Below are 26,311 nucleotides of genomic sequence, written 5' to 3' on the forward strand. Positions count from 1 at the left end.
TGTATGTATTTATGTTTTCTTGAACATATTTATATAATTTAATGGGTTATTTTAAAATATTTATATATATTTATTATGCATAATACAAAAATATATGAATATAAAATTTAATTTAAATTTTATATATTTTCTTGTAATATAATTTATAGGCATATACTATATTTTATAATTTACATCATTCTATAATAATAATTAAATATGTATGTATTTATGTTTTCTTGAACATATTTATATAATTTAATGGATTATTTTTAAATATTTATATATATTTATTATGCATAATACAAAAATATATGAATATAAAATTTAATTTAAATTTTATATATTTTCTTGTAATATAATTTATAGGCATATACTATATTTTATAATTTACATCATTCTATAATAATAATTAAATATGTATGTATTTATGTTTTCTTGAACATATTTATATAATTTAATGGATTATTTTTAAATATCTATATATATTTATTATGCATAATACAAAAATATATAAATATAAATTTTGGTTTAAATTTTATATATTTTCTTGAAGAAATTTTATATCATTTAATCAATTATTCTGACATTTAAAAAAAGAACACCTCATCCAGGTATGTTGTCAGAAAGGTTATTTTCCTGGTTGAGTCCCAAAAATGGTCATTCTACTTCTTGGGCCTTTTCTCTGTGGGTGGGGATACAGATGAAAATGGCCCCAGATTTTTTCCTGGTCTCTCCCTTCTCCCTCCTGTTCTCAGGTCTGACCCACCTTCCCTAGGCTTAATTTAATTGGGAATGGGAGCTGCAGTCTGATTTCCTTCTCTCTCTCCTTCTCGGTGACATGGGCACGTGGTCCCAGCACTCCCTTCGGGCCAGAGCCTGTCTGAAAGGAAAGAATCCCACAAACAATAAAGCCTGAGCCAGGGGGAGGGGGAGGAGGAGGGGGAGGAAGGGGGAGGGGGAGGGGGGGGAGTGGCGGGGCCTCTTCTGCTGTGCTGTGGCTCCCTGGGATTCAGCTGCCGTGCTGAGCTGCAAGCTATTTGGTGGAGTTTGTGCTAATTCTCCATGATGAAATGCCGCCTGCCTCATGGGAACGGCCTCCAGCCTTCAGCCATTGTCAGGCCTGGCAGTTTTATCATACACACTGAGGGAAGACATAATCAATTCCCCAGTTGGCACTTTACACTGAATACCCACTTTTTCAGCTTGATAGCAGGACTAAATTAGTTATTTAGCCACTAGACCCTAATTTAAAGTGAGCGAGCGCCTTGACAAGAATCATTGTTCAAGGCCTTCCCCCCTTTGCCTTCGGATGGGAGGCCCACAAATCCCTGGAAGGTGATAAATAGACAATTAGAAAATAGATATATTTGGTTGTATCTACAAGGCTCCCCGGCACTGTCAGGCTCACAATAAAGGGGGTTCCAGTAAATTGGTGGACAATGAAAGCCAGCTGTACGGCCATCACTCCTACAGACACAAAGCCATATGTGGCCATTTACAGGCCTTCCTGGAGAATGGATTGGACCAATAAGACCAGGGGGAACTAAAAATACTTGACAAAGTTGGCTGCTCTTCATTTAACAAGAATAAAATATCTAATGGAGTGTAATGGGGAACATCCATCACTTCCTGCCAGGCGTCTCTTTAATACCACACTTTTTAACTATTCATCTAACTTTTCAGTGCCATAAGTCAGAAACGCACGCCCGCTCTTTGTGCGCTTGTGATCATGCTCTGTGAGGAGTAATAAATGGTGTGTGTACCTGAGGAGACTGGCACGGGATGAATGCCGCCTCAAAAGGGCATGGGGAAAGCAAGGGAGAGCCCTGCTCTAGGGAACGATAAATGGCAGGGCTCTTCTGTGCCTCTTCAGGGACTAAAGTAATCCTTCCAGAAGGTAAATTCTTGCTTTAATCCTTTCTGAGACATGAAGCTTTTCATCCATCTATTTGATTCTCCCTGTATATGTGCAACTAGATACATGCATGTGTGTGTGAGAGACAGAGAGAGAGAGAGAGACAGAGAGACAGAGAGAGAGACAGAGACAGAGAGAGAGAGAGAGGGAGAGACAGAGACAGAGACAGAGAGAGAGAGAGAGAGAGAGAGAGGGAGAGACAGAGAGAGAGAGACAGAGAGAGAGGGGAGAGAGAGAGAGAGAGAGAGAGAGAGAGAGAGACAGAGAGAGAGAGACAGAGAGAGAGAGAGAGAGACAGAGAGAGACAGAGACAGAGACAGAGACAGAGAGACAGAGAGGCAGAGACAGAGAGACAGAGAGAGACAGAGACAGAGACAAAGAGAGAGACAGAGAGAGAGGAGGGGGGAAGGATGGAGGGAGGGAGAGAGAGACAGAGACAGAGAGACAGAGAGACAGAGACAGAGAGAGACAGAGAGAGAGAGGGAGAGAGAGAGAGAGAGAGAGAGAGAGAGAGAGAGAGAGAGAGAGAGAGAGAGAGAGAGAGAGAGAGAGAGAGAGAGAGAGAGGGCATAGTTTTGAAATTGTCCATTTCCTACACCATTTAGGTTGATTTATAATTTTCTATCATAATTTATCTTTGAAGAATAATTGTGCTTCTGTCCATTTTCTCTGAATATTCTGCATCACTCCTACCCTTATTAAAGCCTCAAAATCGGAACGAATTGACCTTTATCACCTAACTTCCTGGATTGGATTAAGAAGTGAGGAAAGAGTCATAAATACTTAACAATCAGTTTTCTGGAAGAAAAAAACTATACAAACAACAAATTTTTAACTATGCATTAACATTGAACATCACTTTTTCTCCTCCACTTTCTTATCTAGATAACCAGTAAAACAATAAATCAAGCTCTGATTTGAAGCATTTTATTTCCAAGGTGTCAAAGCTCACCATGAAAATTTGACTATCATCTCTCTAGCATCAGTTGGGGTTGGCTCCACCATGCTCCTTTGGCTTTAATCCTTCATTGTCTGAGCTCCAACTCTAACTCACTTGTCAGAAGTATAGCATGTAAGGAGTAACAGAGACAATGAGGAGAGAGAGGTCTTGCCTTTTTGTGTTCATAGTTCCTAAAAGGGGGTGAAGCCTTGAGTGGATCACACCTTGAGGGATTATTTTTCAGACTGTATAAAACTAACAGTGGTTGATGCATTCTTTATATCCCTTTCAGATTTGAATGAGCCTGTGTAAAATTGTTTCCAATTATTTATTTCATTTATTTCTTTTCCTCCTTTAGTAAGTGCAAAAAAATTCTTTAATCAACCTGATAAAATTATCAATTGGTAGTTAGATGTCTGAGGGATCAGCCAAATTGACTAATGGTCTGCCTAACAGTCTTTAAAATGTATTTCCTAGTGTGAAGAGTGAAGCAAACTCTCTGTCTATCAATCAGCAACCAATCAAAAACTTAAGTACTGTAATAAGTAGCAATAAGGGACTATATTGATTGGTAATTGATAACTAACAGATCAGGCTGTTACCTACTTTCTTCCTCCCTTCCTCCCTTTTCCTCCCTCCCTTCAGCCTCCCTTTTCCTCCCCTCCTCCCTTCCTTCTTCTCTCTTCTTCTTAATCAACTCAGGGGTGAGTTATGATGTTTCAAATGAAATACTTTTTCTCTTCTCTCTTAAATAAAGGGTTTATTGGGAATGACAGGGAAGGATGAGGAAATGGAAGGAAAGAGGATTTGGGGGTTTCCCTATCACTAGGATGAGTCTTAGATTGGAGGATGGTGGAATATAATTCAATTGAGAGAAATGGCTGATAGGTCTGAAAGTTCATGTCTTTCATGAGAGAGAGAGAGAGAGATGGACTTTTGTCCTTCTTTCTTCAGTCTTCAAAATCAAAGACCAACTTCAAACTTCTGTCTCAAAATCCAAGAGAGAAAAACTCCTTCCCTTCTTCAAGGCAACAAGGTTCAGCCAACCATTGGTCTGGCTTCCAACTGCCTTTCCTGGTAACATTCCAAATAGAACACTCTCGTTTGACTGACAGGTCATCACTCAGCTGCTCCAAACTCCTGCCACAAAGTCATTCTCAGTTTCTCACTTCCATAATATATCCTCCCTTTTCGTCTTTTGGGGGGAAAAAATGCAACCAGCATTTTTTAATGTTACTTACCGTTTAGATATATATATTTTTTGTTATAGTTCTAACTATCTAATTCTTAACCCTGTGCTATGTTAAATATTCCTTTACCCTCCCAAAACAACAAATCTTAATCTACCTTAGCTATTATATCTATCTAATTCTATGCTAAGTTTAGGTATAGGAAAATGGTTTAGGTAATAGGGATTGTACATGAACATCTTTTTTTTAACATAATAACAAATCATGTAACAATTTAAAACAATTTCAACAGGATTTTGAATATGTAACTGTCTTATCTCCTGATGTCTATAAATTCAACTAAGTAAAATTTTCTATTACTAACAATTGCTAACCTAAAGTCATAATGTAATCTAACTTCTATACTTAAGGAGTTTTTACGTCTGTCCCTACTTCCCTAAGACTTTGAACACATTTTTCTAAACTGTCCCTATTGTTAGTCATTAATAAATTATTCTAATATAGGTAGTTTGTTAGTACATTAGTATTTACATATGTACATAGGTTGTATCTATACAAATTTACATATGTACAAATATAATACATTGTTCTTGATTTCTGTGCAAACTCGTGCAGATAAGAAATTTCTTTGTCTGTTGGAATTTTCCACAGAAATTTATATATCAGTGTGAATTTTGTGCTTTGTAGCTATGCATATTTATATACTTACCCAGTCTACAAGATTTCTTCCATGTTGTATGTATGTGTATCATATGTATGTATTTATGTGATGTTAACATGTATGTCGCATTCTTACATAACCTCATGATCACAAGTCCAAAATTTCAAAGTCCTTCCACGTCTTTTGATGTTGATTGTAGAAATTATGTCTTGATCTCTTTTGTCATCTGTGCTGCATGCCTCATTTTGTCTGTTGTCATTCTCGATTGTAGTCCTGTGTTCTTTAATATTAAGGAACATACTGGAACAATCAGGAACATGCATGCATGTAAGGTTTTTACATGTGCATGTATGTAAGATTGAAATTTTCATTGTGCATGGAAGTAAGATATGAGTTCTTCATGAGTGCTTGTCAATATTCATTATTTTTCTTCATGTGTGGAAGTAAGCTTTACATATGATCATCTTCACGAGTGGATGTATTCATAATGTATAATTCTTAGATTTATGTTAAGAATATAAATTTAAAGTTTTCTTATCTTTTGATGTTTGAATTTTCACAAGGGGATTTATTGTTTTTTGTCTTGTATATATGTCTTGGAGATAGAATTTGGAGATAATGTATTTAGTTTGGTACATGGAGATAGAGGAAATGGTGAAAGACAGGCTGCTGTTAAAATTGGGAGAAAACAGATAAGAAACAATGAAAAGTGCAAGAAATTAAATCTGTGAGTGATGAGAAATGCAAACCAAGTAACAAACAAACAGAGACAAGTAATAGAACTTGATGAAGAAATTAAAAACAGCATTTCTCAAATAACATCAGAGATAAGAGACCTAGAGAAAAGTTGTATAGAAGCCACACATGAAAAAAATGGAAATCAAGTCAAAACATTCTTGAAAAAAATTTTTCAGTGCAGATTGGGCACAGGGATTGAATTTTGGAAAAGAAAACATCAGAAAAAGTCACATAAACTCAAGCAGAAGTTAGTGAGAGATTCATAGAAACAAAACTTCAATTCCTTGCAGCTAAATGACTGTAGCAGAAAATCAAAGCATAAATTTACTGTTACCAATAAGGTTACTGTTAATGGAGATGTAAATGATTTGGAAACATTCACAGATGTGCACAAGATCCCACAAAACTCAATTAATTCTTCAAATAGCTGTATGGCACAGATCTCCTTAGAAAAAACATCTAATTTGAATCCTAAAGCTGAAACTTTCCATCCTACAATGACTAAGTTAGAAAATACAAAATTTAATGAAAATGAAGCTAACATTACATTTGAAAATAATAATCATATTCAAATAAATGGAGGAAAAATAACAGTTAAATTTGAACAGATGAATGGAATGAAAGATTTAGTAACTGCTAGAACAACCAAGGATTCAAATGGCAGACTTGAAACAAACATTCTAAGTGGAAGCAGAGGGTCTGACCAAATAAAATTATATGAGATTAATCATAGATATGATTTGAATTCATTTTCCAATGAAGTAGAGAATATAGTATAATCAACCTCAGATGAAGATCTCATAGGAAATTATTTAAATCAAGAAGATTTAATTGATTCAACCATACAACTGGCTGAAAGTAGCAAATAAATACACAGTGATTCAGTAACAATAAACACCTTAGCTACACAGATGCCAGAAACATATGTATGGAGTAATGTGGGGAAGAATGAAGGCACACATCCCAGTGATGCAGGGGGAAATGCAGATGTACTAAACTTATTCCCAGAAGATAAAATCATAGAAGGAAAGGTTTCTATCTCTACGCAGTCAAAAGACAGTGAAGATGAACAAAAACTTCAGGCTGATGATAGAATAGAATCTATGAATTTTAGCAATAGCATTACATATCTGCAAGAAACAAATAACCCCATATCATCAAATTTACCACTTCAAAACATAAATCTAAAGTTTATCAATGAGAAACAACCAGAAACAGATTTGGGAAACATAAAAGCTGGTGACATAGGGTTAGATCAACACAGAGAGCCAGCATTAACAACATCTGACACAAATTTACATGGCACTGAACAAAATCCAATGAATATCATAAGAATTATAGAATTCAGAATCAGAAACAGAGTCAGAAGGAATACCAGATGGTATAATAATAATGGACCAAGATAGTGATTTAGAACAAACACCTTATCAATTTTATAAGCTTTATGAGGAAGTAGACGAAGAAGGAGAGGTGTGGGACACAAATGAGAAAATTGAATACCTGAAACCAGAAGAATCAAAATCTTATGACTATGATGATGATGATGATGACATCTTTGGGCACAGAACAAGTTGTATACCATTGGAGGAACTTTATGCTAGGTTAGTAGTTGATAATGAAGAAGTCTTTATAGAGAAATTGAATTACATGGCTTATACAGATACTGATTATGAATGGGAAGGAGGATATTAAAGAATATATAAAGAACAAACTGGAAGGGAGATAGATATACAATTTCACATCTATTCTCTAACTTCACAAAAATGACAAATACCATTCATGCAGTAAGAGTGAAACCAAGATTCGTTTGAGTTCCATAGGGTAACATACAACACAAAACCTTATGAGATTAAAGACTAGTCTTGGGTAGAAAAAGAAATATATTCTGACAAAAGAACAACTAAGTAATTCAATCACAGCAAGAAAACTCCTAAGCTTTTAGTAGTGAACTCCAACTTCATAACTATGACAAATACAAACACCACAGTAATGGAAGATGGGAAACGCCTAGAATGCTATTGAAGCATCTATTCACATTGGATGAATTTGTTATCAAAGACTTTAATATCAAGTTATAGATGAGAACTGAAACAGGTTATCCACATCTCTCAACCTTCATCCTAAAACAATCTCTGCCAGGGGAAGGAAGAGAGGGAGGGTGTACCATAGAGATATTACCTCATAGTTTCAGATATTTCACAAGAACCAACAATGTAGTCATGTCATCAATGAAGTTACATGCATATGACATCTGATAAAAAAAATCTATAACAATCCTTATGAATGGAAGTCTATGAATGTAAAGCTATGAAAGGAAAGCACACGAGAGTACATATCAACAGAAAGTACATACAAGAGAGCATTGCACATGTTAAAATTATAACAGAAAAGCTCTGCGAAAACAAATAAAATAGCTCCAGAAAGGAATAGAACTCACTTCCACAGTACCCTTACTTTGTACCTTACCAGTCTCTAAGTATGAGAGTTCACAAGTCACTTGCTAGAGTGGGTGACAACTCCAGAGGCCACTGCCCCATCCCCTGGGGAGTGCTAGGCAAATTGAAAGACTGAAATTGGTTCCTGTAAAGTGGGGGAGTGACAGGAAGTGACATGGGGAAAACTGCTTTAAAAGCCAGCTCAAGGATTCAGTGAGGCCTTGGTGAGCCAAATTGGAGGAAGAGACTTTTTCCCTGGATAAGCTTATGGTGGTGGTAGTGAGTGGAGTGACTCCCTCCTTGGTTCCTCAGTGAGGAGGCCCTCCCTCTCTGCTCATTGGCACTTTGGTGGGGCACTCCTTTCAGCATGAGTTCTGGTCGGATTCTTGATGGTCTTAGCCATGTGAGCACTAAAGGTTCTTGGCAGATTCTTCAGCATCTCCTGGCTCTTCAGATTTTGGCTTCCTAATTAGGACTTTGGATTCTGGTGAGATTCCCTTTTGGGTTCACATTTGAGGTCTGGAGACATTAGGATTAAACTTAGGGTATTTGTAGTTAGGCAGTAATTTCTGTCTACATTTTTTCCATTTTCACTCTTTCTACCTCTTTGTAAATAAAGCTGCTAAAAGTCATTTTGACCTAAGCTGTAACATTTTTAAATCAGCAACTACAATATTACTTTAGAATTCTCATATTTAGCATAAAAACTAAAGTTTAAATTCTTATACTAGTGAACTCCAACAAATGAATCAAGGGGGTGTCAGGGATCCCTCTTCTCTGAAATCAGAGAGTTAGTTCTATGACCATAACATTGAACTCCAGAGAGGAAACCAGAGGAATCCAAATGAATGGCCTGCCCAGAAGAAACACTGCAACTAGGAAGAACAGCATGAAAACATCACAGGAAGGCAAAGGACATTAAATCCCTATAATGTCAGAGGTCTAAATTGCCTTGACCATAGTTATCACTCAAGTTTAGCATTTCCTCTAAGATTTACTTGTAGGTTAGGTACTTTAAGGATAATTATCCCAGGTTTAAGATACCCATTTTAGCTTCCACCAGTGCATTTACCTTCAACAGCCAGATGAAAACTCAATGCAATGGCATTTATTGAAATGACACATTGTGCACTATAGTAATAAAAAAAAATCAAATTCTCCTAAACTTTGTCCACTTTCTCACAATTACACAGAAGAGCATCAGTGGGAAAGAGTGAGCACACACAGAGAGTTGTGTAGTAAAGGCATATATGTAGAGAACACATGATCCAGGCAACTTACACATCTGGCACTGATGGGCTCTGATGTTCTTTCTCTTCTTGTGGTTTTCTCACAATACTCACCCTGAAAACAGTTGTTCATCGGAGCTTGCTTCTCTCTGAAATTCAATAGCCCACCTCCAGGATGACTCTCTGTATTCAAAGATACGTCCCTCAAAGCTTGTTTGTGCTTATTGTGCAGTCAAGTTCATTTAGAGAGTTTGGCCCTATGCTAAACTGATAAAGAGATTAATGCTCTGATGAAAATAGTAGAAACCAGGGGATGATCCCATAATACATCAGGGCATGGGAACAATAATGCCTTTTTCTGACAGAACCCACCCACATGATCCCCTTCACTGAGAATAATGTAGCTACTTCTACTTATGGTGATTGGAAGATCCATCTTTCAAAGATCAGTATGAAATGATCTATATGGTTTTTTACTGCCTCTGATTCATAAATTATGTTGGTCCTCTACTTCATTTGAGGACAAGAGATTTGTCTTCTCTGTAATTGACACTTGGTCAGGATATGGGATTGAAGTGTCAATTAAATCCAATATCATCCCATAGATAAACACCAAAGCTCTTGCAAAATATTTCCTTCCTTATGGGCTCTCCTGGGCTATTGTGACTGATCAATTCACCTATTTTGCTGAGATTGAACAAGTCAATGTTACATTCACTAGGTTTCCCATCTTCCATATCATTCTCAAGTAACTGGCATCATAGAATGATGGAATGGACTTTTAAAACAGCTTTGTCATCCCACATCTAATTATTAGTATTGGGTAGCCCATATCCCAGAGATAAGGTTTTTTAATCAATGAGAGCTACTCCCAAAAAAGGGGAGGCTAGTGGTCTCCTGGAACCCGGTCATCAAGAATACTAACTAATAAGGATTATTTTTTAACATCCCAGTTAAACTTCTCATACTTCTTTATTCCATTCACTATATGGAACTCTTAGGTCTAAAGGTATCTGCTCCCTCAGAGGGTTCTATACAATTTGGGAAACAGTTCACAAGTCTTCTTTAACTGATAGATCAAACCATCCTTTGGGATAGTTTGAACAACTTTCTAGAAGGAATTTAGAAGAACAGAGGGTAGAAGAATTGGAAGGTGCTTTGTTTTGTTAATGATGAAAGAAGTATGGAAGATGTCTTTTTATACTTATAGTTTATAAGAATTTATCTGGAAGAATAGGTATCTTTAGCTGAGTTGGTGGTAATATTGAGTCCCTACATAAAGATGAAGAGAAAGTTTTATCCAGCCTCCACAGAATGAAGAGGTGACCTCAATAGGGTCAAAAGGGGCCATAATTTGGTGCCATGATATTCCTTTGAGAAGGGTAGGGGTTTGGGTTGGTAAACCAGGGAACATTGAGAAGGTAGTAGTATTATTTGTTTTAAACTTCTCCAGTGCTACTTATTTTAGGATTCTTTTAATATTATCTCAGTGGTATATAGTACAATGGAAATTCTGGGTACTTTGCCACCAATGGGTGAAAGGCTCATCTAAAGGAGAGACTTGAGATCTCAATTGGTTTGGTTTCTTTGCTTCTTAAGGCACAAGTGACCAAATCTATGGAGAATTAGTGTTAGAAGTCATAGTAGAATTCCCTTTGTCCTGCAGGAATGTCTTTCTGACTTAATATAGCTTCTTACTATGGTGAATACAGAGGCAGAGGGGAGTAGTCATTTTATCAGAGTTTCTATATTTTTACCCATGGTAATTATATCCTTTTATCCCTTGCTATTAGTGAACCCGTTTTTATTGCATTTAATGGCCCATGAACAACTCATTTCATTCTAAGCTCAAGTCTAAATCATTGGACTGATTTCAGTTAGGCCTGATCCAGAATAACTTCCCAGGGAAATCTATCTGAAAGGCTAATTGGACAGTGCATGATAGTCCTTAAAGAGAGCACAGCACAGACAGAAACCCTCAACTAGTTACAGAAGTGCTAGATTTCAATGGTCAAATATATCATTCACAACTAAGAAAAACGTTTTTCTTTGTCATATGTTTAGGATACTACTATTCAAAAACAATCATTTGTTTGTGTATAGCTGCATATACAGTGTGAAACATCCAGAGGGAGGCTAAGAATTCCTCCATATCTCTACCCTGGTTTTGTTGACAAAATGTCAAGAAAAATCACCATTCAGAGGGATGTTGGAATTCAGTCATTCATAAAAGTCTGGGAGCTGTGATGGGTCAAACTCCTCCTACAGGGAGAGAAGAGTCAGTGCCAGGGGAGAAAGCTGAAGGAATAAGAAAGGACAGAAATCAAGATACAAATACAACAGGAATGACCCCTGGAGCCGGGCATGAGTCTCCTTTTTATGAGATATTTGCTCCAGCCCTTTGCTAAAGACTCTTTTTGTGGTAGCAAAGAATTGGAAATTGGGGATGTGCTCATCAATGGGGGATGACTGAACAAGCTGTGGTACATGATTGTGAAGGAATACTATTGTGCTATGGGAAATGACAAGAAAGATGATCTCAAAAACAAAAAACTGGAAAGACTTATATGAACTGATGCAAAGCGAAGTTAGCAGAACCAGAAAAGTATATACAGAAACAGCAATATTGTAAAGATCAAATGTGAATAACAACTATTCTCAGCAATACAATGATCTAAGATAACCCTTAAAGACTTTTGATTAAAAATGCTATCCACCTCTCACAAAAGAACTAATGGATGTGATTGGGGTTATAAACCCTACTGCAAATATCAATAATATGGAAATAGGTCTTGACCAATGACACATGTAAAACCCAGTGGAATTGCTCGTAGGCTACAGCAAGAGGGGGGGAGTGGAAGAGGGGAGGGAAAGAACATGATTTTTATAATCCTGGGAAAATACTCTAAATTAATCAATTAAATAAAAAAAATTTTAAATGTTTATAAAAGAATTAATGGAATCTAAATGCATATTGAAACATTCTTTTTCTTTTTTACTTCATATATATATATGTAAAAATTGATATCATATTGCTTTCTTCTCAATAGATAGGGGAGGAATGGTAGGGAGGAAGAGAATTTGGAACTCAAAAATTTTTTAAATGAATATTTTAAAATTTTACATGTGTTTGGGAAAAATTAATGAAATAAATAAAAATACATTTAAAAAATAAATGTTATGCATAACACAGAGGCTCCTGGTTATTCTCCATGATAAGAGGTAAGAGAGTTGTGTCAATGTAGATTAGAAAGTAAGCCAGGGAGAGTTGTCTACTCAATATACTACAAGAGATAAGAGAGATAGACGTACATACACACATAGAAAGATGGATCAGTTCATACAAATCTTCCTAAACTTCTCTGAATTCTTCATTATTTCTTACAGTGTAGTCATATTTGATTACATTCAATATTATAACTTAAGATCTTTTTTTAATTTGAATTCTGTTATTCCTGCTAATTTGTGTCATATGCAAATCTGACAAAAATATGATCTTACCTTCTATCAAAATCATTGATAAAAACATTCTTAAAAGCATAGGTTATTATACAGATCCATTAAAGATCTCCTTTGAAGCTGATTTTAAAACATTGATAGCCACCCTTTGTGCTTGGCTAGTCAAGCAGTGCCAGTTACACTTAACTAGGTTTCTGTATAGTCTACATTTCTCCATCTTACCCACAAGAATAGAGTAAGAAGGGGCAGCTGGGTATTTCAGTGGATTATGAACCAGGCCTAAAGACGGGAGGTCCTAGGTTAAAATCTGGTCTGATACTTCCTAGCTGTGTGACCCTGGGCAAGTCACTTAACCCCCATTTCTTAGCTCTTACTACTTTTCTGCCTTGGAACAAATATACAGTATTAATTCTAAGATGGAAGGTAAGGGTTTAAAAAAAAAATAGAGTAAGAGACGTTGTCAAATGTTTTGCCAAAACCTCCTCAAACTTTATCTATAGCATTTTCCTGTTTTACAACATAGAACGGACAGCCCCAGCAGCCCCTTATGCAAATAGTAAACAGAATTATAAAAACTTGGTGAAATTCAGAGCTCCAAAGAAAGGGAGTTACAGTTAGTCACCCTGGAATTCTTTATTCTACATTATTTCTCACAGTCCTCTTAAAGGCAATTAACCGATAAGAACCAACAATATCTATGCCCTGACCCTGGCAAATCATCTCAGGTAGAAAGATAGAAATTGGACCTGCAATCTCACCAATACAGCCACTGATAAGGAAAGTTCCTTTACCAATTTAAGTTGGCATCTTCTCAGTAATTTGTAATCAGAGAAGTTTGCATAGAACACTGAGAGTTTAAATGAAGCAAGTCTGGAACCCAGCATTGTCCACTACACCACACTGCTTTGCTTGGCTCCTGGCTAAGGTCAGGTAGCTTATTTTTATATAAAAGACTTGTAGGTTCCCCCACTTGGAAACTTGCAGGATCCTGTGACCCAGAAAGCTCCTGGCGAGAACTCCTCAGAAAAAGTCCCATGGGTCTATGGGAAGAAACATGTAGCATCCTTAGCTAGCTGGAAGTGGGGGCAGGTGGCAAGGGGACAGGGGGGAGTATTTTTTTTAAACCCTGATAAAAAAGATGTAGCGAAATCACAGCAAAAAACACAAGTCAGAAGATCTCGTCTCAAAAGTTTGTGACAATAAGTAGTTGGAATTTTTCTCTTGATTCTGCAGTTGTTGGGGGGTTTTATTTTAAATTATCCTTTTCCCTTTTAACTTCTAATTCTGCATCATTGTCCTTTGTTCATTCTCCTGTTTCACTTTATAATGAGAACAGATCTAATATGAACTTAAACCCACTTGCCCTGGGTCATTGCCAGTGCTTCATAAAAGTATATTAGTATTTGTAGTAATGATAATAACCCACAGATAATGAGATGGCTAAAAACCAAAGTGTCCCCTTGGAGATTCTGCCTCCACTCATAATCTCCTTGCTTTGCGAGATTTAATGGAGACCTTGAATGTTTCAGAGAGTCATTTCCCTTTTTAAATGACCGTTATTTCACAGAGACAAACATCCTTCACTTAAGATCTCCCAGACTGCCTAATGTGCAGGTCTGTAGATAACCTTGTTCCTGTATCATTATGTCACACTGCCTTCCCAAGACTGTATAGACTTGGTTATTTGTGATCCCTATATGCTGAAAGAAAAGCTTTTTTTTTCTTTTAACGTGTTGATAAAATGGCCTACATATATATATTTACATACATCTACATCCATGTAAATATATAACATACATACATGTATGTGTTTTTGCTATGCTTTTATATTTATATTATTATTCTGAAAGTAAAAATGTTGGTGGTAGGATGTAAACTCAGGAGCCTAGAGGAACACTGGTGTTTGTCTGGTAGCAACCTCCACAGTCCTTTGCAAAGTGCAAAGGATTCTGTTCGCTCTCTATCAGACACATCTGAATCAGGATGCTTGATCTGCTTGTCATTTGCGTATTACTGACATCAGTCACAGCAGAGCCTCTCTTTCAATCTTTCTTTGAACTCTATCAATGTATGGTTCATCTCTTCCTTGAGGTTGGAACAGATGAACATTTTGATTTAAAAGCATTTCTGCTGATTTAAAAATTTCAAAAACCAACCTTCAGGAGCTGGAAGTTCATGACTTCCTTAGCATCTGAAACAGAGAATAGGAGCAAAGACTGAGTTGCTTGTCTGGGTCCTTCCTTAGAGGGGTCATGTAGATGAAGATGATGGAAGTGGGCATGTTTAACCTGGAGAATAAAAAATAGTCAGGGGGAACATGATAGCCAGGGAGGGAACACAACCTTCAAATATTGGAAAGAAGAGAAGAGATAATAGACCTGTTGTGTTTGGCCCCGGACAGCAGATCTTGGAACAGGGGTTCCAAGCTGCAAAAATGAAAATTTAGGTTTGGTGCCATGAAGTACATCCTAACAATTCAAGTTTCACAAAAGTGGAATGGTCTGCTTCAGGAGGCAAGGGTTCCCCTACTTTGAGACCATCAAGGATGACCACTTAGATATGCTACAGTGGGGATTAGGAGGGTAATGGATTAGACTAGAAGGCAGCTGAGATCCCTTCCAGCTTCAATGATTCTTCCCACAAACCAGAACACTCAGCAAAAACAGGTATTCAGACTAAATTTAAAAGAACCACCTTTAATTGTTTCACACACACACACACACACACACACACACACACACACACACACACACCCCATATTTCTGAAAAGCTAAATGCAGACTGAATTTTTATCAACTGAATACTATTTTAAAGATCTAAGGGAGATCACTCATGGAATCCAAGGGAAGGAATTGAGAAGCATCAATCAGTATCATCAAATGCCTCAGAAATGGATTTTGTGAACATTTGGCTTGACAAGGAAGACATCTATAATCTTCTAGGAAGCAAGATCTGAAAAAAAGGTAGGGAGGAAAAACCTACACTTAAAATATCTGTTTGAATCCTGGGTCTGTCTCTTTAAATTTTCCTTTAAAAAAAAAATCACTTTAATGCAAATACCAACAACATGGAAATGGGTTCAAACCAAGAACACAAGTGATACCCAGTGGGATCATGCACCGGCTATGGGAGAGGTGGTGGGAAGGGGGTGGGGGGAGGAAAAGAAAATGATCTTTGTTTCCAATGAATAATGTTTGGAAATGACCAAATAAAATGTTTAAAGTGAAAAAAAAACTTAGAATCAATACTATATATAATGGTTCCAAGGAAGAAGAGTAGCACACGCAAAGCAGTGGGATTAAGTGATTTACCTGGGTCACCCAGCTAGGAAGCATTTGAGTCCACTTTTGAACACAGGACTTGCAGTCTCTGGACCTGATTCTCAATCCACTGCAATTGACTAAATCCATAATCAACTAGTTGACCCTCAATCTGAAGCCACCTAGCTGCCTCCTCCCCTAACTTTTCCAAGTAGCCTAATTACATTTTTAAGTTTGAAATTCTATTACTTTGTCTCATCTTCCCTTGGTTATCACCTACATTCTCAGCACCATGCATTCAGTCCATGTTTTGTGGGATTTTCATTTTTCATCAGGCTGAAATTCTCTAAGATGGACTTTTCCATCATGCCCCAGAAATCTCTTCACCCTAAGAGATCACTGCAGCCACAGAATTTATTCCTCAGGGGTCCTTGATTGTATGGCTCCTCTCAGAATGTCCAAGCCAGACATGTATTTCTCCACAGGCTACACCTTCTTCAGACTTTCCCATAATGTCTCTGCCTTGCTCTCTTCACTCCTTTTTTCAGTTTCCTTTGATGTGTGGTTTTCCCCCACTGGAATCTTGAGTTCTTTGAGGGCAAGAACTATCTTTTTTGCTTGAATTTATATTCTCGATGCATAGGATAATGCCTGGAAGTTAGCACTTAATAAATGCTCATTGATGGTAGACCTGTTAGTAAAGTTTATGGCAAATCACATTCAATTTTTTTTATTTTAAATAATGTATTGTTGCCTTTTGTTTTTACTCATTAAGTACCTCCTTACAGAGGCAGATGGAAGGAACAGACGGAAAAAACCAATAAGAAGGTTCAACGGCTGAGATGGCGACGCAGCAAAGCACTGTGGAGTGCTCAGGGCGTGTTGGAGCACAAAGGACAACACGGCCATCCAACACAGCTGAGGAAGTCTCCAGGTGTAACGATTTTTCGTGCCAATGGACCCAGGCTTCCAACGCCGAGAGAGTGGGACTGTCTCTGTGCATCGGCTTTTCCACTTAAATCTCCTTCACACACAAGTGTCTTTGTGCGCACTCATCTATACACCATAGATGAAAACGCACAATCGTCATCCTCAGTTACCGAGAGACTACTACTACAGAGGCAGATGTGGTATAGTGCATAGAGTACTGAGTCTTAGACCAGGAAGACGGAGGACCTGAGGGCAAATCTAGTTTCAGATATTTAATAGGTGTGTGATCCTAGGCAAGTCACAACCTCTTTTTGCCCGATTCCTCAACTATAAAATGAGCATAATAAAAGCTCCTACCTTACAGGGCCATTGTAAAGATCAAATGAAATACTTTTTGTGGGAAAAGGGCTTAGCACAATATCAGGCACATAGTACTCTTATTCACTCGGCTTCCCAAAAATACAATTGCACGTTTCTATGTAACCACAAAAATATAGAAGTCAACAAAGAAACCAGTTTCAACAGTGCAAACACACATTCAGTCCCCACTTTCCCTGACATGAGAAAGGTTTGTTATCAATTCTCCAAGACTGAAATTGTTCATTACAATTCATTACAATTAACAGCTTTTTAACAATTACATTATTGTAGTCAGTGTGTTGTCTTATTTTGTTCCTTCACTCCAAGTCACTTCATTCAAATATGGCTGTTATTTCTCTCCATTCCTTTTATTTCTCATTTATTACACTATAATTAAGATTGCATTGTGTTCAGCCATTCTCCCTTTAATGGAGAACCATTGTTTCTGAATTTGGGGAGGGAAGAGAAAAGGGATAAACATTTTACATTAAGTACCTTTGTGCCAGGCATTGTGCTAAGTGGTTTTTATAAATATTTCATTTGCTGCTATGTTAATGCCCCCCAGGAGGGGCAGGACTGAGACCAGGGTTTTGCAGGTAAGGAATGAGGAAAATTATAGAGGAATAGCAAAGGTAGAAATAATAGGAGACCTGCAAGGGAAAAGATAAGAATCAAAATAATAACAAACAGTGTGAGGTACGAAGGGTTTTTGCCCATTGATGGCAGACAAAATAGTTTATTGCAGGGAACAAATCACAAAGAATGAAGTCATACCATTGAGATGGGTCCTTGGGAAAGGGCTAAGACAGTCCTTGAGAAAGGGTAACAAGGATCGTAGATATAACACCTGGTCCAGGATAAGGATTCCAGGAAATAGGGCAAGAGAATATGTCAAGAAATGAAGATAGGTACTTGGGGAAAAATTATGACTCAAACACCATCCAAGGTTCATGGAATGGATAGCAACAGCATGTCTTTGCCAGCAATAGACATGTATTACTATGAGAGGCCTAAAGAGGGGGAGGGACAGGGCACTTGGGCTCACTCTCAGAGTTTCTGAGTTTCAGAGTCTCTGAGTTTCAACCTCTTGACAGAGGGCACTCAGATCTTTATCTTAGATGGGCTCCAAGTTCTCAACCTCTGACACTGCTACAAATATGGTTTTTAGATAAACCATATATATGTGAGTGTATACCTATCTATATCTATATCTATATATATGGTGGGGGTGTACTCACTGTCCTTCTTAGGGGTATATGTGAGACCACTAGATCAAAAGGTCTAAAGTTTTATAATCTTATTCAAATACTTCTGCAAATATTTCCAGTATAGTTGGATCAATATGCAATACCACCAACAGTGTATTAGTATGTCTATGTTCCCATAATTCCTTATTATTTTGATGCATATCCTCAACTTTTAATATGACCAATAAAATGGCCCATTAGAAACACTTTACAATCATATTCTACAGTGGTTTAAGTCTTGATGAATCCATTTTTTCATGAATCAGGGCTACCATGCATGTGTATATAAATATATATATATATATATATCATGTATATACATATATTTATAAAATATCAACTTATTTTAATGGTAGTCTAGGAACAACACATATCAATTAATTGATGCCAGAGTTCCAAGTTTTAAAACTAGGCAGATCATTTTTGTTTCAGTCAGCTCTGATAAAGTAATATGGAATTAGGTACATTATGAACTATTTCATTGGTTTAATGTAAGGGTTGTGCTTCATTAGGAGATATAAAATAATCCACTGTCATTTTTGTTTCTATCATATTCATTTTTGGCAGAGAATTTATTCAATCACTAGTATCTAGTTATTTATGAGGCAAACCAGCAGTTTTGCATTCCCTAGAGAAGGCTTTATTAAAACTCCTAATGTGACACCACATATTTTTCGTAGACTAGAAAATAGTTAAAATTTTAATTTAAATTGAAATGACTATGTAATAGCTGGACAAATCAGTCTGAGATCCCTAGAGCTCTTAATTGTAATTCTCCTTTGTTTTCTATGCATAAATTTATTTTCCAAGTATGTTCAGAAATGTTCACTAATTTTTTCAAATGTTCCATACTCAATTTAAAACTCACTTATTTAATAATTTCTTTATGGATAACAACTTCACGATTAAACTTTAATGTTAAATATAAATAGCTGAAATAATAAGCCTATTAGACTGTTTAAAAAAGGAAGCATATTGCACATTAATTTCAGCATAACTTAGAGTCATGTTTAAGAAGAAAAAGGAAAAAAGGAATCAGTAAAGGAACAAAGTAAAGTTGTTTATGGTCACTTTAGAGTCAAAGATCTAGAATCAAACCCTAGTTTTGCTATTCACGATTTATGTAAACATGGATATAGCACTTCTCTGCCTCAGTGTCCTAATCCATAAAATGAAAGTATTGGATTAAACCTAAATTCTCGTCTACTGAAACAGCTGGTGGTGTAATCAGGAAGACTGGAGTTCAACTCCAGGTTCAGACATTTACTAGCAGTACAGCCCTGAGCAAGTCACTTAATGTGGATCTTCCTCCTTTTGCTCAACAGTCAAATGGGGATACAGCACCTACCTTACAGAGTTGTGAAGATAAACGATTTGCAAAGAAGCACTTAACACAGTGCCTGGCACATAGTAGGCATTTAATAAAATGTTTGTTAAATTACACCCAGCTATTAAATGTCTGACAGCTCATTTTACCCATTAGCAAATACTAGACCATCGGCACGCATTTCTTCAACCTAGCAAGGCACCAGATAATTTTTTAATGTTAATTCATGCAAAGGTATTTCTGTGGAGACACTAGTTTTGCTTGACTATATATAAAAATATGTGTGTGTGTGTGTTTGCTACAAAGGTGTTTCCTTTTAAAAATAATTTTAACTTAAAAATAATATATACTTTAAAAAATCTAATAAAAACCTATCTAAAAATTATTCCAAAATCTGGTAAGGTACTTCTTGAAGAACTCCTGGAAAGTACAGCAGGCACCCAACTACACTACTTGAGTCCCTGGGATAAGGTCCACTCTTTTTCCTGGGACGGTTTTTTTCCTGGTGAATAACAGTAACAAAGTTTTGTTTCATTTTAACCCTTACCTTCTGTCTTGGAATGAATACTAAGAAGTGGTTCCAAGGCAGAAAAAGCAATAAGAGCTAGACGATTGAGGTTCAGTGACTTGCCCAGGGTCACACAGCTAGAAGTGTCTGAAGTCGTTTGAACCCAGGACCTCCTGCCTCTAGGTCTGGCTCTCAATTCACTGAGCCACATAGCTGCCCCTGACAATAAGGCGTAAGAATCAGAAACTATGGGAATGGGAATGGATATTAGTGGACAACCTCACCTTCAATTTTTTGGGCTCACAAAAGAAAACTGGGACTAAGAGGTACCAATTCCTTTGCCAAATTCTTCATCTCAGCCATGTTCTGCTCCTTTCCCTCTCAGACTTGAAAGTTTCTTTCTTAGCTCAGAAATAGAAGTAGCGAATCTGTGGAAACTATTACTTCTTGAAATAGAAGAGTAAGTCTGTATTACACTATTACTTGTTGCAATGACTGAATGCTCTGGCTTGAGACTAGAGAGCAGCTGCTACAGGGGAACCTGATGTTACCACACAAGGGAACTGCTACACAGGGGAACTGCTCTGGGGAATGCTCTGGTGTTTGCCCACTGATCCCTACTGATGCCTGATGGATCAGTATATCTATCTAACCTCTTCCCCCCTTCTCCAACCCTCTGCTCCCTGCCCCGCTTCACCTCCCAATTCTTCTTGAAGCCTTTGGCTGCTTCCCTCCCCCCTAAGTAAACTATAAAGATCTTCTTTTCCTTTTTCAAGTAGGGGTTTATTGGGATAACAGGACGGGAAACTGAGGAAAGTGGGATGAGGGTTTTCCTAATCTATAAGGGGAATTTGAGAGGGTTATGGAAATAGTCCAGTAACAAAGGTGAGAAGAGGAACAGTTAGATAAAGGGAGGATAACAGCTAAGATCTTTCTTCTTTTACAACACCATCAAGGCCAGTTTCTCCTGGCCAGCTTAAACTCTCAGAGAGAGACAACCAACTCAAAAGCCAACTTTCTCCTTCTTCTCCTCTCTCTGTGGCCAGAAAAACCCCAACTCTTGGTCAGTCAAAATCTCAGAGAGTGCAGGGGTCTCCCCTTCACCAGAAAGCCCCCCCCCAAAAAAAAAGCCAGCACAATCAGGGTCTTCAGCCAGCCTCAACTGCCAGAGAGAATGTGACCAGCCTCAACTGCCACTCCTCCTGGGAACATTCCATTTTAGAATCTTCGTCTGGATTGACAAGACAGGTCCCCAGCTTAGTCTCTTGCACCTTGGCTTGTCCTTCAAAACCTCTCTCTTCATGCCTCTTCCACAGCTCCTTACCCCAAATTGAGGACTCAATCTTCAAATTCTCATGATACCTTCCTTTTTGTCTTCAAATAGTAGGTCCTTTGGCACTCCTTACAGATTCTCCTCAATCTTTTGTCAACAGTTTTCTGTCAAATTCTTGGAAATGAATATCTGTGCTTAAAATCCCATTTTCTTTCAATTCACTATTTTATCAACAACTCTGCCTCAACAGAGTTCACGCCTAAGAATTGGCTACTGAATGAATTCTTGAATACATAAGATGAAAAGTTATTATTAATTTGTACCCCTCTTAGGTCCCCAAAACAAACTTTTGACTTTAAAGCTCAAATGGTATGATTTTAGACCAAAGCTATGAACTGGCTTCTCCCCCCAGTCTGAGGTCATGGGTGGAATCCTCCTTTGTTTTTTCTAGATCTTTTGCCTTTAGAAAGTACTATCTGGGGCAATTTGGAACTATGCCCAAAGGGCGATAAAAGACTGATTGCCCTTTGATTCAGCCACAGCACTGCTGGGTTTGTACCCCAAAGAGATAATGGAGAAAAAGACTTGTACAAGAATATTCATAGCTGCGCTCTTTGTGGTGGCCAAAAATTGGAAAATGAGGGGATGCCCTTCAATTGGGGAATGGCTGAGCAAATTGTGGTATATGTTGGTGATGGAATACTATTGTGCTCAAAGGAATAATAAAGTAGAGGAATTCCAACTGGAACAACCTCCAGGAAGTGATGCAGAGTGAGAGGAGCAAAACCAGGAAAACATTGTACACAGAGACTGATACATTGTGGTACAATTGAATGTAATGGACTTCTCCATTAGTGTCAATGCAATGTCCCTGAACAATCTGCAGGGATCTAAAAAATATTACCCACAAGCAGAGGATAAACTGAGGGAGTAAAAACACTGATGAAAAGCAACTGCTTGACTACAGGGGTGGAGGAGATATGACTGAGGAGAGACTCTAAATGAACCCTCTAATGCAAACACCAACAACATGGAAATGGGTTTGAATCAAGAACACATGTGATACCCAGTGGAATTGCGCATGGTAGCCCATGGGAGAGGTGGGGGGGGGAGGGGGAGAAAGAAAAGAAAATGATCTTTGTTTCCAATGAATAAGGTTTGGAAATGACCAAATAAAAAAATTTTTTTAAATGATTAAAAAAAAAGAAAAAAAAGTACTATCTGTAAACAAGGATTCTCTTAGGGAATGAATTCAATCCGTTAGCTGCCATATTGGGAAATCTCTCTCCCCGTGCACCTGCATGGTACAGCCATTCTGGATGGCCACATGCTTCTCTTGGCTTCCAGAGGTCTGAGTCCTCCCATCAGAGGAGCTCAGGAGAGGGGCATCACAGAGACGGAGAGGAAAGGAAGTGAGGTCTTTTTCCTGGAACCAGGGAGCCAGGAGGGTGTGTGGTTTGGCTCTGGGCTGGCTCAGACTGCTCTCAGGGGCAGCAGTGGAAAGATATAGCCAGCCCCGTGGCTTGTGCTTCTCCCTCCTGGCCCACTTATTTCTATCTAATAAATAATCATTATAAAATTAAGATACAGTCCCCGGAGAATTTTAATTGTAACAATATTTTAAGAGAAAAGGCACGTACCATTATCATACTGTGAACCAGTTACCAACACACTGGAAAAAAACGTCTATTGATCGTTGATTGATCATTGAGCCCTTGAGTAAAAGTTTAGGTCATGTGTTCCTGGTAGGAAATCATTTTCTACATTCTAGAAACACTGTGAATACAGGAAATGTGACTCACATCTACTGATGCCAAGATGAAAAAACAATGGTGACTTTTGAGTAGAGTCCTCAGTACCTGACCTATACTTATTGATAAGAGCTAAGAGGCTCAGTGGACTGAGAATCAAGCCTAGAGACAGAAGGCTCTGGATTCAAATCTGACCTCAGATACTTCCTAGCTGTGTAAACCTGGGCAAGTCACTTAACCCTTGTTGCTTAGCCCTTAACTGATTCTTAGTATTGATCCCAAGATAAGGGTTTGAAAAAAAGCACAATAAAGATTGACCACTAGCACAGATGAATGAAATGATCCCAATTAAGGCAAAAATCAAACAAAAACCCAGATTATAGTTTGAGCTAAAATTCCTGAGGGTTTACTACTATCTTCTCTGCTCCCAAAGAAAGGACTTTACAGTCACAATAGGATGAAAATAAAATTACTTATCAGGTAAATGTGTGTGTGCATATATATTTATTTACATTTGTGACATAATATAATTTTATATTTTATATACATAAACATATTGTATAACATATAAAACAATAGTCCACAAAGTAATCTAAGCAACTAAGAAAACTGATATTTACAAACACAAGGAATATAAACCTTAAATCCTCCTTTAAAGTACTGGCGAGGGAGGGGAATCCAAGAAACAAAAATTAGCCACCACCTCACCCTAAAATCAAAATCCCTGGATACTTCCTTCCTTTACTTGAGGAGCTTTAGCTAAGTACCATTTACCATCGCTACAAAGAACGGGCCAGGTCAAATCCACGTTCTTTTCTTAAAAGACTTGTTGTTGAAGATGTTGAAGATCGTTATGAAGAGGGCAATGTCAAAGAGCACAGGAGGGATGTGGGCGTGAGCCCTTCTCCACTGCCTCGCCAACACCATTCTGGGCCGTGCCATGATGCTTTTCCAATTACTTCCATATTTCAGTGGATCTCTGTTCCCCTCAAGATGCTGCTGCTCCTTTCAGTGAGACAGATTTTGACCCAACTCTGGCTTTTTGTCCTCTGTGACTCCTCTCCACAAGCAGTCCGCCTCACCACGGATGTCAATGGAACAGTAATGCGGTCATGTAGTTACGGTACCCACTTTGTGAGATCGATCCACAATTGGTAGCAGATCCTCTAAGAATGGCAATTCTAAACTCATAAGGATCCTGCAGTTAACTGAAAATGAAAAATCCACTGGAATAGGAAACCTGCATAATGTAAAATGTTCTCTGAGTATTGCTTAGAAAAACTAGCCCTTCATTCTTCAGGCAGTTCAGTCCAGAAAAACCCAGACCAACCTCATTCGAGCTTGTACCTTGTAGGCCAGTATGAAAGCTGGGCATAAACAGAAATCAAACATTTATTTATTCATTTCTACAAGTATTAGGATGTACCTACTATGCATAAGGCCTTGGGGTAGGTGAGACTTGGGGAAGATGATCATATTAGAATATAATATGTAAATTCATAGTTCAAGCATTATAATGGTAGACCTCACATATTTATTGATGACAATTCTATTTTATTCAACATATTGAGCGTGTTGTTTAACTCTGATAACCACAGCTGTGACTTGGTTAACGATCTCCATAAATCCTACTTAGAACAGATATAGGAAAAAATTATGCAAATTAATTCTTATCTGTTTTTCTGCCTAAGGCGTACTTGATAACTGATAAAACATACCAAAAATGGTCTTTACTTAAGAGTTAGAAAGGCATTCAATGTTTTATTCAGATGATAATCTCAAATACAAAAAAAGAGCTATATGCTTTATTCATTAAGTTATTTTATTCCAGAGAAACTGCACATCAAAGGCAGAGTTACCAGTTCACATTCACAAAAGGAAGTGATTATAAGGAAGTCAACAGTTATTAATATGCAAAGGTACATGATTAAAAAAGACAATAATGAATAACAACAGATGGGGTTGTCTTAAATTCATACATAAAATGTCTTCTCTGTGAAAACAAAAAAGAAATTGGTTCCAACAATAGTCCTTTTTGGATGCATTTTAGTACTAATGGACTAACAACCAAAAGGATCAAGCCACGTTCTCCTTGGGGGAGTCTCACATCCATGTTTAGCCCACAGCCATGCATCAATCACACCTTGCAGCTAGAAAGAATGTCTTCCACTAATCTCTTGTAAACCCAAGCATCGCCCTTCAGCCTCTGCCTGCGGATGCCCACCACCTCCGGCTTGCTAAGCTGGCACACCTCTAGCTCAAACTGCATTGTCACTTTGCCAAAATCGGACTGTGTTTGGCACTTCAGGGTATAGCTGTGAAAAACAAGAGAAGAAGGTAGTTAAAAGGGAAACTACAAATGGTGGGGATGACATATAAGACAATTCTGAACTTTATGAGGCTAACAGATACAACAGACAATCTTTTCCCACCAAGCCATGTGTCAAAGGTGTACGGCTTCAAGACCACACGGCTATGATGCTTCTGTGACCAAGGGTGGCTGGGCTTCTCCTAGAAACTGAAGGAGGATGCTCAGGAGAAATAAGCGTGTCAAACCAAAACCAAAACCAAAGCCCTGGCTAGAATTCTGCCTTTCTTTCTCCACATAGAAGAGCTTCTCCTACATGATACTGTTTTGCAGTGCTTTTTTAATATAACTCCACACGTGGTTATTCCCATACATACTTCTAGTTTTATCCAAACGTCTTTCAGTGGCATCAACTTCAAATCGTTATTCCACATTCACTATGGCATCAAGTTCATGAAAAGCTACTTTATTTGTCTTACTACACTGTCCATGGCTGCCCTTTGCATATTAGGATGATACTGCTTCTGAGAAGGGCATTTTTTTAACTTTTCCCCACAAAAGGATTAGGTTTATCACACATGGTGAGAATGGTCCATTTCTAAGGATCCAGCTAGGTTCAGAAAAAAAAGATTCAGCATCATTTGTAGGATTGGCGAACTCACTTTGTGATCAAGTGAAAAACAAATTCCAAGGGATATTCATGAAAACCCTTGACCTTGTCTTCCTTTTAGACTTAACAGTCTTTATTGTAAGCAAATTATGTTGCAAAAGGTGTAAATAGAATTTATGTAAATAAAC

General features: G+C 37.7%; 1 protein-coding gene across 3 annotated transcripts in view; it reads right to left on the reverse strand.

Annotated features, from left to right (window-relative positions):
- Positions 1-24,934: 24,934 nt before the first annotated feature.
- MELK (maternal embryonic leucine zipper kinase) overlaps positions 24,935-26,311 on the reverse strand; it is an 89,900-nt gene continuing 88,523 nt past the window's right edge. For all 3 annotated transcript variants that reach the window (XM_056806720.1, XM_007497994.3, XM_007497995.3), the window contains one exon: positions 24,935-25,520. In XM_056806720.1, the coding sequence (XP_056662698.1) occupies positions 25,343-25,520 (178 nt within the window). In that variant the 3' untranslated portion in view covers positions 24,935-25,342. The remainder of the gene's footprint in view (positions 25,521-26,311) is intronic.

This window comes from Monodelphis domestica, chromosome 7 (genome assembly GCF_027887165.1).
Source record: "Monodelphis domestica isolate mMonDom1 chromosome 7, mMonDom1.pri, whole genome shotgun sequence".
Classification (NCBI taxonomy): Eukaryota; Metazoa; Chordata; class Mammalia; order Didelphimorphia; family Didelphidae; genus Monodelphis; species Monodelphis domestica.